Here is a 13,226-nt window from a genome sequence, read left to right as displayed (position 1 = left end):
ACATTATTGAGAACAACGTAAAACGTCATATGAATTAATATTATTGTCAAATATTTGTGTTGAAGAACTAGTTAATTTTTTTTTCGACGTAGGTAGCATAATTAGAATCATCTAAAGTATTTTACTGTATTAAACTCTTAACATCAGATCTAAAACTACTAATACAATTTTGCATATAAACTATTAGCTTTGAAATTGAAAACAAAGCTAAGTTTTGTGTCCCACGGTTATGTCGGCTAGGCTAAAAGAGACGGTTATGAGAGAAATGAATGAAATGGTGGAATGAAGAAAGTGGGAGGAAACGGGAGAACCCCAAGAAAATCCACGCACACGGTGTTTGACCACCACAAAGCTCACCTGACGCGAGCTGGGATCGAATCAAGGACCCCATGCACCAGAGGTAAACGCTCTACCACTAAGCCACCGCGGCCCCAGCTTTGAAATTGAAGCGGATTATTTAAATAAATAATACTTGATAAACTCCAATTATCTCTTGCCCGAAAGCTCTCTATTCTTAGGATTTAGGATTTAGATTTCTGGGCTTTCGGCATCTAAGACCATTTAGCCCGTCACGATTTGAGGGGTGACGTCCCTCGGCGAGCACACAATACGGGGATAGGGAAGGAAGAAAGCGGCTTGGGACCTATAAGTTAGGTACCGCCCCGGTATTTGCCTGGTGTGAATGAGGAAAACCCAGCAAAACCTCATTCAGGGTGGCTGGCCTGAAAAAGCGTGTTACACTTTTTCGACCGAGTGACCCCACCGAGAATCGAACCCGGGACCGCTCGCACCGAAGGCGAGAGCGTTAGCCTCTCTATTCTTATCCCTATTTAGAATTGCAGCGAATAGGATACAAAATGATTTTTCAATAGTACTCTACTTAATAATATTTGTGCGGGATTCTCGTTCAAAAAGTTTCCTTTTCAGTTTTTAAATTTATTCAAACTGTTACGTATACTAGATAAGGTAGTGTTCGAACGGAAAAATGTTAATAGATATTCATTTTTGAAAGGTACCTGTATTAATTACTGACGTTAGGATACTGTTTCCCTGCATGAATGATTTTAAAAAAGACGAAGTCACGTAAGTAAGAACATTTACTACTGGTAATAGCTACCAAAAAAACGATAGCAAATCTGCGTGATTTATTTAATACTTTCTGTGGGTGCGGAAACTTCCAATAATAGTAATGTATTGTATGTAAAAGGCCTTACCTGGTTGTATGCCAAATGAACGTTCTTCATAGCCAACATGGCCAACTTGTAGGCACGGTGAGGGTACCCTCTGTGCTCCATGTATCTTGCAATGGTGAAGAGCTGAGAGGAGGTCATGATACGCGATGCAGCGTCTATCACAATTTGATAAGCGGTTTCAAAAGCAAGAGGATCGTTTTCACACAGCGTAAGAGCATTCAAGGCACAATTTGGCGGATCCTGAAATAATAGAAACAGTTGGAATTATTCTATCAAGGATACAATGAGTTGAAAGAAGCATATTTAATGCTTACCAACGGTTATTTGACTCATACAAACAAAAATTACTTACTTTTGCTATAGGTTATCAAGGATTAATCAAACGAAAAAGTGATAGAAAGTCCCGATGGTCAACCAGTTACAAATATTTGCTGTGAACCTATGTAACGATTCCATTGTTGTGGCAGGCAGTGTTTGTCTTGCTAGAAAGACGTCAATGGTAAATGCATCACATCACACACATGTGCAAGTAGGTGTCCGATCGAAAACATCTTCCCTTGATACTTGTATATTACAGCTTGAGTCTGAAAGGTAAGGAAGATCTCCAGAACATCCCATCTACTGTTTCGAAATCACACCGAATATTTGTGGACCATTTTTCAGAACACAATCTTCCCCATACATGACAAGGATTCTCCAAAGAATATTTATCAACATGGTGTCTTCCGGGCTTAGGAACCTTATGTTCGCCGTGAGAGTATTTCTCCAACCAAAACGCAATGGCAGCTTCACAGGTTTACTAGCAGCTGGTAGTGTCTCATTAAACTACAACACTAATGTGACCAGCTTCTATTGCAATTGCTCCTTCCTAATCACACGGCACATGATATATGCATGTCAATTTTGTAGATTATCGATGACATCGTGCGCACAGCTGTTTTATTTTATAAACACTTGAGGCGTATTATACGTATTTTCATTCGACCAATCCTTGTATATACAAGTTAAGATGCAGACAACGAAATCTATATGCTGGAGAAGTTTATAATTTTTTCTAATGACTATTTAATGATCTGAATGTATTTTGATTTTCAATCTTGTAAACAAATGTCAAATCTTTATTACTATTATTTATTACCTTTAACAGAGAAAAATCGTCTATTTTCTGAAGTTTTACATAATCTAACATATAACATTAATAAGTGATGAAAATAAAATAAACGAAAAACGAAGATAACCGAATAAAATAATAAAGTTATAATTAAAATATCTATCTTAAGATACATAAAAACTGATAGTCCACATGTATACAAGTGCAGTAGCAGATAATACTGGGTGTTAACGAACTATACCGACAAACTGTAAGAGGTGATTCCTCACATCAAAATAAGAGAAAAAGTTCATATGAGACTATGGCAAAAAGTGCATAGCTTCAGAGCTATAGCTGTCCAAAATCGGGCAAAAACCAAATTTCAAGACGTCCTATTTCGAATTCCAGAAACTGTGGATGGTGATCCTTAGCAGCGTAAAGGAAGCCATGTATTTGTATTTGATGCCTGACCTACCTGGTATAAGCTATTACATTTTTTTTTTTTTTTTTAATTAATAATTACAAACATAGGCAGTCAGCAATACCTCGTATCAATAGAAGCTCAGCCTCAAAAGTGAATTGCCTCCAAATAAAATGTGAACTTACTTTGGTTGCACACTGAAGCGCCAGCGTTCTGGCACAACTTGACAGTTCTTCCTGTTGAGCAAAATTCAGATTCAGCCTCATCATGGTGCTATGGGACATTATTGTTGTGGCAACGGGACCTGGAAGTTAAAATTACAAGTGTTAAAATTACAAATTACAAGTGTACAATATATGTTGAGTGACGAAAATTATATATCTATTTTATTGTTCTGTTCTGTAGTTAGAAATTTTCAACATACACATTTTAAAATACGGAGCCATGGAGAAAACTAACAGAGATTGATTTCCAAAGGAGAAATTAGGTCCATACCGGTGTATTACTTTTAATGTGTGCTTGTATTTCAAAATTCGTGGGTTGCTGTAACTCTGATGATAAGAACGTTATGTAATCAAAACCAAGTAGAACGGTTTCAAACGAAGGCAATAGGTAAACATGGGAAATTGATAGATTTTTTATGTTAAAAGTACTATAACATGTATTTTCTTAGTAAGAGCATTCGAAATCATCTTCGTAACGGTATCAGAAATTAATTATATATATATATATATATATATATATATATATATATATATATATATATATATATATATATATACCGAAAGAGAGAACAAAAAAGAAACCAACCATTAAATGAAAGCTTAATTCTTTTTCTCAGTATATTTCCATCCTTCATTCACGCCTATCCTCTAGGAATATCCTAGGCTAGAACCGAAATATTAAAAAAGAATCAGGCGATTATTTTTATTTTTTACATAAAATTTACTGCCCTTTTACAGAACTTCCACATGAAAACTGTAAATAACCTGAAACGGAGAAACATTTAGAAATTTCGTAATCACTCGCGAGAAGGTAAGTATTCAGACAGTGTTACATGATCGTCAAGGTTTTCTCTACAGCTCTGCAAGATATATCCATCTACAGTGTGCGAATTAGGAGAAAGGGGGGATAAAATGAGGCCTAACACGACACACTCATATTTGAAAGTTAATTCAAAATAAGACAATGATACTCTCCGTCACCCTCATTACCTGAATAAATCTGACAGCAGTAATAAAAAGAAATGTATTAAATCACTCATCTTAGAACAATAGCTATAATCATATGTATAGTGTCTGCAATATCGGCAACTAACCTTTCAGCATCTAACCGAATGTTTGAGTGTAGGAATGAAAGTGTATTACATGGAATAAATGTACAATGTAAGACGTTTGCAAACTCATATATGACTTCATTATACGTAGTTAGTACACCACAGTCATCCAAATTCACCTTTGATTATGTACTCAAGGGGTAAAGAATGCGTATAATCTTTTCCCTTGCTTTCACTATATAGCTATGACTACAAAATTTGACGAAATCGAAAGTGAATAGTTCACATATTTCATTTCGGAACACAGCTACCAGATTACCATTACATGTAAGGACGAAACCCAGTGGTATTTGTAATACACCATTTCAAATGTTCTATCACAAAACACAGCTTGAGAGGTTGGAAAACAATTATCCCGCTAGGGATGCTTCCGTTAGTTTCTTTGAGGGAATCAAAATGTAATTCGGGGGAGGGGGGTCCACCTTATTCTCCCGGTAATTCATACCTTGCCCATCTATTATGAAATTTTAAATATTTCTTGAATACATAATATTTCCACAGTTAAATAACAGTTTTCAAAAGTTTCAGAGTAATCAAAACGTTACTGTCTTCATAACACATGAACCAATGCCAATCTTGATACTGTCTTTATATTGAACTGCTTTGTTTATTTTACTACTCCTGCCCGTGTTTAATGTATTTGCTAACACTTCGTACGTGCACTTATCTATATTAATTAGAATGCACCAATTACGTACAATTAACATTAAATATAGTACAATGATAGCTACACCTAATAAGCATATAATCTACATTATATGTAACAGTAATTTCCATTTTGTTGACAAATTAAATAAACAGAGAGATGAATTAAACGAAGGCTACTTATAGCTTAAATAGATTGAGATATCCACTACTTTATATCAAAAATTCAAAATCAACGCACCTGTAGCTTCAGTTGGCGTGAACAGCTGATACCAGTTCTGCATAATTGACACCAAAGCCTCGACCCCAACTTCTGTAGCACATGTCACAAGCCACCGCACCATTTCTCGTCGACGCCAGTTCAGAGACGATAACGTCATCCGCATTACCTGCAGCATCCATAGACAAAGCGAGACATCAGTTTTCAACGTACTTGCACACACAATATTACTACGAAGTATCATATAAAACATTTCTGATCTTAAATAGCACAAGGGCAATGACTGATATTTTGAAATTACGTAACTAGATTTACCATATGATAATAGGCACGGCAAGGAATCAGCTTAACAAGTATTACGTATAGTCTTTGACACCAAAATGATGAACTATATTGCCTTTAATTAATTACGTAGGTATTTATATCGGGTGTTCTAAAAATAGTACCCACGGACAACGGAGTGTTATTCTGTAGGTCAAACGAAGCGAAAATGTTATATAGTGGTATACCTCTCCCAGAACTTCCTTCAGCCACTGTGGGAATTATAAAAACAAAATATATCACTACGTAGCAACGTAGCAGATTAATTTGGGACCATTCTCATTGCGCTACGAATCCATCAAGGAGTTACACCGATTGTTACGCTAAGTGGTGCTAGCGGAGGCGTAAATAAGGGGCCCCGCAGATCCCGCATTGCGGTAGGGCCCCAAGCCATCAGGGGGCCTCAAATCATAAAATGGGACGTAGAAAAGGGGCCTCACCCCCTGCGGGAGGGCCCCCAAGCTTTTAGTTACGCCATTGGGTGCTAGTGTCAACATCTAACGAATTTTAACTGCCATCTGGAAAGAATCGATGTAACTATTTGATGGATTGGTAGATCTACTCTATGGGTCTTTATCTGCAACGTTGCCACATAGTACAATTTGCGTCTTTAAATGACAACTCGAAAGGAATACAATTATATATATATTTTCGCTTTGACTTGTAGAATAATGTTCTGTAGTCCATTCAAAAGCAACGATTTTTTTTTTTCAAAACAAATTTCTTCCCACCCCATTCCCCAAGTACCTGGAGTCCTAATTCGAAAGCCACGCTGAGCAATGTCGGATGCCGTGGACCATCCTGGGGGGTTGCAAACCGAAATGCGTCTTGCGCCAACTTAAATAAATGTGAGGAACTGTGGATATGCCTTTGCGCCGACTCAAGCACAGTGCGCAGTCGCAATACTTCACCTGCAAACACAAGAAGAAACGGAAAAACATATTAACATAAAATTCAAACACAGAGGTTTCGTCAAATATACGTCTATCTAGATTATTTCCTGCTTTGTGACTACCATTTCTAAAATGTCTGAATAATTGTGGAACGGGATTTTCATTTTTCAAATTTCTTCATCCTGGTATTGGATGTCACATTAAGTTCATAATTTTGTTAACAGTTTTAATATATTGCTTTTAATTTATTACCTTCGGTTATGAACATTATATATTATTTATTATACCAAATATTCAAAATAAATTTAGAAAATAAAATGGCTAGTTACTTTGATGGAGCCAATCAGGGATATTACATTAAATTAGGGTGACCACACGTCCCGTTTTGAACGGGATTTTTTTATTTATTTATTATTTTCACAAAGTCGTTCGGTCTCCCGAGAAAAACGCAAAATGTCCCGTTTTATACAAGAAGCGTCTCTTAGTTACATAGTATTTGGCTCTTAGTTACATAGTATACTATAAACTTCTTGTATAGACTTCAACGGTGTTTTCAAGAAAAGACTAAAGGGTCGCGGTGGCTCACTAGTAGAGCGTTCACCTCTAAGGCGTGGGATCCCTGGTTCGATCCCAGCTCGCGCCAAATAGACTTTGTGATGGATTAACACCGTGTGCGTGGATTTTCTCAGGGATTTCTCGTTTCCTTCCACTTTCTTCATTCCACTATTTCACTCATTTCTCATCATCACCGTCTCCTTTAGCCTAGCCGGCATAACAGTGAGACGTAAAACTCAAAAGATTTCGTTTTCAAGAAAGAAAAAAAAAAATCTTCTACAAGAAATTAAATCAAAAGAATATGAACTCAAAACACGATCGATCCTGATTCTTGTTAAATGTTACAATATAATACGGAAATTTAAACTGGAATAAGATATATACAATAGGGAGTTCTTTCTCATTGGCATAACAATGACTGATTATATCTCAGTGCGCTTTTAAATTATACCAATTTGCCGATGACTTACTATATCTAAGTGCACTGTTAAATTACGCCAGTTTGCCGACGACTGATTATACAGTGCGTCCCACTAGCTTTCGAACCCGAAAAAAACGTTATAATTTCCGAACAAATGTACATAAGAAAATGAAATTCACAATACACGTACCTTGTTTCATGCTAAACGCGAGAAAGGGTTGAACAGAAGCGCATACGTCAAAACAAAGACGATAGGTGGCGCTAGGGAAAGTGCTGCTTGGCGTGGTGCGCGTGCGTTAGTGTGACTCGAGTCGCTGCATCGCGAGGATGGTTCTGTATACCGTACAGGAACGCGTGTTCATTGTTAAAAATATTGGATATCGGGATCGTATCAGACCGTTCAACGTGAATTTTGCCGTGAATTTGGATGCCGTAAAGGACCATCGAAATCATCAATACATCATTTGGTGAACAAGTTCGAAACAACAGGAACGTTGGTTACGGGACATAGAGGCACGCGTCCACGGATGTCCGAGGAGACAGTACAGAATGTGCGGCAACGTCTTTTGCAGTCCTCTAAGAAGAGCCTGCGTCGATTATCACAAGAGGTAGGGATGTCAAAGTCAACTGTGCAAAGAGCCACCAAAAGAGCCAAGCTGTTTCCATATCGCGTTACAGTCGTCCAGGAGTTGAAGACTACAGATTGGGAAAAGCGCGTGATGTCGTTGGTTGCAAGCTTTGTTGCATGACAATTCAGGAATCCTAGACTATACTTGGTTCACAGATGAAGCTTGGTTCCATCTCTCCGGTTATGTGAACTCGCAGAAAACTCGGGTGTGGGCCGTCGAAAATCCGCATGTGTACCATGATATTCCACTTCATCCCTTGAAGGTGGGAGTTTGGTGTGCAATTTCCCGACAGCGTACCACTGGACTCATTTTCTTTGAAGATACAGTAAACACACAAGTTTACTTACACATCTTCAGTGAATTTGTGAATCAGCTGGACGATCAAGAACTGCGTCGCGGTTATTTCCAACAAGACGGAGCAACATGCCATACTTCCAACGTGGCCATGGCAGAAATTAAGTCCTTTTTTTGGTGACAGGATAATCTCCAAGGACTGTGGCCGCCAAGGTCCCCGGATTTCTTCTTATGGGGTTTTCTTAAACGTTGTGTCTACAGTAACAACCCACGATCACTGCAAGAGTTGCGAAACAACATTGAGAATGCGATTCATAAGATCACATCGGACTTTTCACAATATGGAACGCCGTGTACAAACATGTCTTGACGTCCAGGAAGGACACTTTCAGCACCTGCTGTGACGGTCATGTATTCAGCATGAACCAAGGTACGTGTATTGTGAATTTCATTTTCCTGTGTATATTTGTTCGGAAATTATAACGTTTTTTTCGGGTTCGAAAGCTAGTAGGTCGCACTGTATGTGAGTGAGCTGTGAAATTACGCCAGTTTGCCGAGTGTCCTACTTTTTGATTTTCCGAATCTGGTCACCCTACATTAAACACAAAAGTAAAAATTAAATCTTTTTCTATGCAGGGAGTATAATGCATCGTCATGGCAAAATAACACTTAAATAAAGACAAATTTCCAAACCCACTTACCCTTGGCAGCACTCAACATAGTGGAAGCCAAAGCACATTGCTGCGTTTCAATGTGGCCAAGCGTAAACCAACGGGGATACCTACTCAAAACCAACGACGATACGTTTCCATTCACAGGGTCGTCTACGTCTTCATGGTCTTCTAGGATGGGCAGCCTGAAAATGTAGAGAGTAGCTTGAAAACTACTTATATTTCGTTTATGGCGAAGTTTGTTATAAACACATTCTACAAAGCACAATTGTGTGACAATCTATTATTGTGCTGTCACAATGTTTACACATGACTAGAAATCAAAACAAACATTATGACATGAACATAAAAATAAAAGATAAGTTAGAAACTCTTTCGCTGTTGCTTCAACAGACCGAAAGGAAAGAAAGAAAGAAAGAAAAAAGTTAATGACAAAATCCCTAACTGAAGAATATCAAATCCAATGCCCTATTGGCTTCAGAGATAATACATGTGGATTTTAAGCAATCTATTTCGAACTTCTATTTGACTTTCCATTGATCACGGTTTTAAGCTCTGTCGTAAAATAAGGCATTATTTTTATAGATTGTTATAGAGAAATAAAACTATTTTAAATAGCGAACAAACGCATATCAATACATTTAAATCATACATCAATGTGATTCAAAGCTAGTACATACATAAAGAACTGTGTTACAGTCCCTACAAACGTTTTGTGGTAATCAACGTGTCATTTTATCAATTTGATCACTTTATTTAAACACATTTTATTTAAGTAAGATGATACGGGTAAACTGATATCAAAGTTTGACAACTCTGTCTCTGCGATTAAGATAGTGATCCATTTGATATTTTTATGATAAAGTTTATGCTGCAAATTACAGTCGAAATTCTGTAATGGTAATGTAATGGTAATGGTAATTCTGTAATGTAACAATTATGTAGTTTTACCATTACAATCTCTACAACTCTGATTTGAGATCACAGTTCGGTAATTTCTCTGCCAATGAACACATGATACTCGCAGCCATTCTAATCAAACAGGTTACCGTTCATGGTGTTACCGTGAAATGGTAGATGTTCAAGTACAGGATATAATAGTATTAATTTTATAATTATTAATAGTTGAAGAACCTTCTGTCGGAACATAACTACTAATTGCATTAATAAGTACTGGTTCATGGCAAATTGTAAGGTAAAATTGAAAAAAGAAGAAAAGGGCAGTTGATGATGTGTGACTGAAATGCTGATTATATTAAGCTTTTACTGGACTATGTTAAGTATTCATTTTGATGCCTAATTTTTATTTATGTGTGTTTCTTTTGACATCATTTTCTATGAAAAATTATAATGGTATTAAGATATATCAATTTGTAACTTGATAATGATTTGTTTGGTTTAGAATATACAGGGTGGCCCAAAAGTAAGTATACAGTCCCGTACTGATCAACTCATTCTTTTTATATAATTTCTTATTGTTATCCATCAGGTAGACTTAGTTTCTTTATTATTTGTTTTTAGTGTCTTTTTACTTATATCTTAAGCTCGGAACAGCCGAAGCAAATAAACCTATAAGCTAGAATGTTATACTTGATCAATGCAGGGGCGTATACCAACTTTTGGGTCACCCTGTATATCTTATTTATATTTGTGGAGGTGGAAATAAAGGTAGAAATTTAATATTATCTACCTTTGTATATAACTTCATTAGTTTTATTATAAATCACTTATATAATAAAACCTGAAATATTCATAATAAAAATTGCAAGACTAAATTTTAAGTAAGTTAATAATTTTTATGCAACACATGCACATAAACTAGGGAACATCTTACCTCATCGCCCGCAATCCAACTTTATATGCTAGATCGGGGTCGTAATGCAATAAGGCAAGGAAGAGATAACGAGCAAAAGTATGCATAGGTATACTTTCCGCATGTATCCCAATGCCCAGTCCACTCGAAGGTCCACCTTCCAACAACAGAATTGCTTGTCTTCTCAGGACATTCACCAAGTTATTATCCAACTCGATTTCTTGAAGCTTTGAGATCAGTCGGTCTTCCTGTTTACAAGACTTTTCCTACAAAAGAAAGAGGAACATTTCAAAATAAGTTTTGAAATTATATTTGCGCGGGGACACATGACTTGAAGTCTGATTTTACAATAATTTCAGCAGAATTAAATATATTGGTATTGCGCAAAAGCTAAATAATTTCCCTTTAAAAAGCACATACTTTTAGCTTCTATTCCTATAATGACATATAGACTTAAAAAGGAAAAAAGAAAATAATTTTGCTCAAATACTAATGGTAAGACGATAGAGATTCTAAGGAAGTTACAAACGGGAGTTTACACTTGAACTAACAATTGAAGGAGGGAAAGATATATTGTACATACTTTGTTTTTACTAAATCCTGAATACAAACCACAGCTACAGATTATGAAGAAATATAATCAATCGCCTTGTACATACCTTGCTTTTGTTGAGTCTCAAGTACAAATCACAGCTACAGATTATTGAGAAACATTATTAATCGTCTTGTAAACATATACTTTTGTAAGAATGATTGAGAACCTTTATATAAATCATATAACATGCTTACAATGCATTTTCTAAGTTACACATTGCTTTCAACTATCAACCAATTTGATACTCCTTTCAGTTTTTAACATGTCAAAGCAAGAACATAAACAAAATATGCAGCGAGAGGAAATTAATTGAAAGGGTATACGATGCTAAAGCATATAAACAAAATATCAGCGGCGAGTGTACACCCACTCTCTAGATATTATTTTGTTAATAGGTTTCGAACTGTTGGATCAATTTGAGTGCAAGTCCATTTAACTTAGGAAGAACGTTATATTCCGGAAGCGTTTGCAACAGAAAGTTTACGGATGAGAAGCTATTTTTGTTGGCCACTGTACGCATGTATACTACAGATTGTGAGTAGACTGCAATACAAGTATATATCTTTAAGATATAAAAGTTAAGCTTATATGTAAATAAGAAACAGAAAATATTAACTTAAACTTCGGTATACGTCAAGATACTTATTTAACTGATAGAACTTTTAATGAGAACTCACATCGTATATCAAAATATGATACCAAAATCAGGACGCACGCAGTTTCTGTTTCGCATGAAAATAATTGTCATTGAATGAGAGAAAACATAGAATGTGAAGTCTTCACAACGGACACGGAGAGCGTTACACAAACGTGAAGTCTTAAGGTAAGATATTGTTTAACATGTACATGAATTACCCAATTCAAAATTGATTATCCTGAATCTAAATGTCTGGTTTTGAAATTTTATGCCCTGATGTAATCTCTTTCTTTGTCAAACCAAAGGCTGTGGAAGGAAAGGGGGCGCTCTCATAATCAGTACGTGAGAGATAATGGCGACCATCATTTTTGGATTGGCAAGTGCGTCTTACTTTGAAATTTTGCGCCCTGTCAAAATACCTTCATGTATTAATGTGTACAGAAGTTTAAGTTAATGTTTGTAATCATGCATCAACTTGGTTTCTGAAGGAATAATTGAAAAGTTGATACATTATAATGAAAAATAATCTACTAACCTGTGCGTATAGCCCACCAGGCATTATCCTCTGCTGACCGAGTCCTATGAGAGCTACTTCTACGGCCAAGGACAAATAGGTTTCTGACCGGTCTCTCGAACCAACTACTGGAACATGATGATATCGGGGAGGAACGTTGTTTGTTGTTTCTTCGATTCCTATCGGATCTGGAAAGAAATCAACAGTGGAAATATTTGAAAATCTCAAACCAACTTAGAATAGAATCTAAACTGTTTTTACACCTTTCATGCTACGAATTCTAGTTTAGAAAGTAAATAAAAACCCAGAGGTGGTATCCTTTCATTAAAACCCTACAAATTTTTAGTTTTAAAATATCTTGAGATGTCCACGTCATATTGTGATTTTAGCAATTACGTTATTTGTCCTTGTTACAGTACATCTTATAGTATAACTAGAATATGCTTTAGGATGAAACGGCAGGGGCGTTCACAGTACTCCAAGAGCGGGGGGGGGGGGGGAAAGATCAACATATAAGCGCAGTCGTGAATGCACACACATACGCTTATAACCTTGGTGCACGTGTGCTCATAATACTTCCTGTAAAACAATAATTATTTACGCCCATTACATAACTCTATTAAGTAACTACTGTAAATACTATAGTACTTAAATACTCATTTAAATACTATCTTATTTAGTTTTATAGCACATAGTATATTTTAAAATACTATAGTGAGTGAGCATCCAAATCTATCTAGGGAATATGTTTTGACATGCACTGCGAAGAACTGGATCCCTTTGAGAGTCTAGAGGTGACCCTCCCCTTCGCTTGCCTCACTCTGACTGTGAGAATGTATATGTAAAAGGGAACTGGTTATGAATTTTTATGATGATATAAAATGATTGAGGAAAATTATCGATTCCTGTCTCCCTCCAATTTAATACAAATGAAGCTTAAAATTTTACTCTGCTATAAATGAAGTATCACAGTATTCA

General features: G+C 36.3%; 1 protein-coding gene across 2 annotated transcripts in view; it reads right to left on the bottom strand.

The window, feature by feature from the left end:
• LOC145673496 (zinc finger SWIM domain-containing protein 5-like) overlaps positions 1-13,226 on the bottom strand; it is a 384,102-nt gene that overhangs the window by 13,822 nt on the left and 357,054 nt on the right. Inside the window, exons 11-17 of one of the 2 annotated variants that reach the window (XM_081743256.1) lie at positions 12,270-12,436; positions 10,524-10,768; positions 8,720-8,874; positions 5,975-6,137; positions 4,927-5,084; positions 2,890-3,008; positions 1,215-1,433 (exon numbers count right to left, since the gene is read on the bottom strand). In XM_081743256.1, coding sequence (XP_081599382.1) covers positions 1,215-1,433; positions 2,890-3,008; positions 4,927-5,084; positions 5,975-6,137; positions 8,720-8,874; positions 10,524-10,768; positions 12,270-12,436 — 1,226 coding nt within the window. Of the gene's footprint in view, positions 1-1,214; positions 1,434-2,889; positions 3,009-4,926; positions 5,085-5,973; positions 6,138-8,719; positions 8,875-10,523; positions 10,769-12,269; positions 12,437-13,226 lie in introns of both variants that reach the window. The other variant, XM_081743258.1, reaches the window with a different exon arrangement.

This window comes from Thermobia domestica, chromosome 16 (genome assembly GCF_964235325.1).
Source record: "Thermobia domestica chromosome 16, izTheDome1.hap1.1, whole genome shotgun sequence".
Classification (NCBI taxonomy): Eukaryota; Metazoa; Arthropoda; class Insecta; order Zygentoma; family Lepismatidae; genus Thermobia; species Thermobia domestica.
Note: the sequence above shows the minus strand (reverse complement) of the source record. Positions and strands in the feature narration are given on the sequence as shown.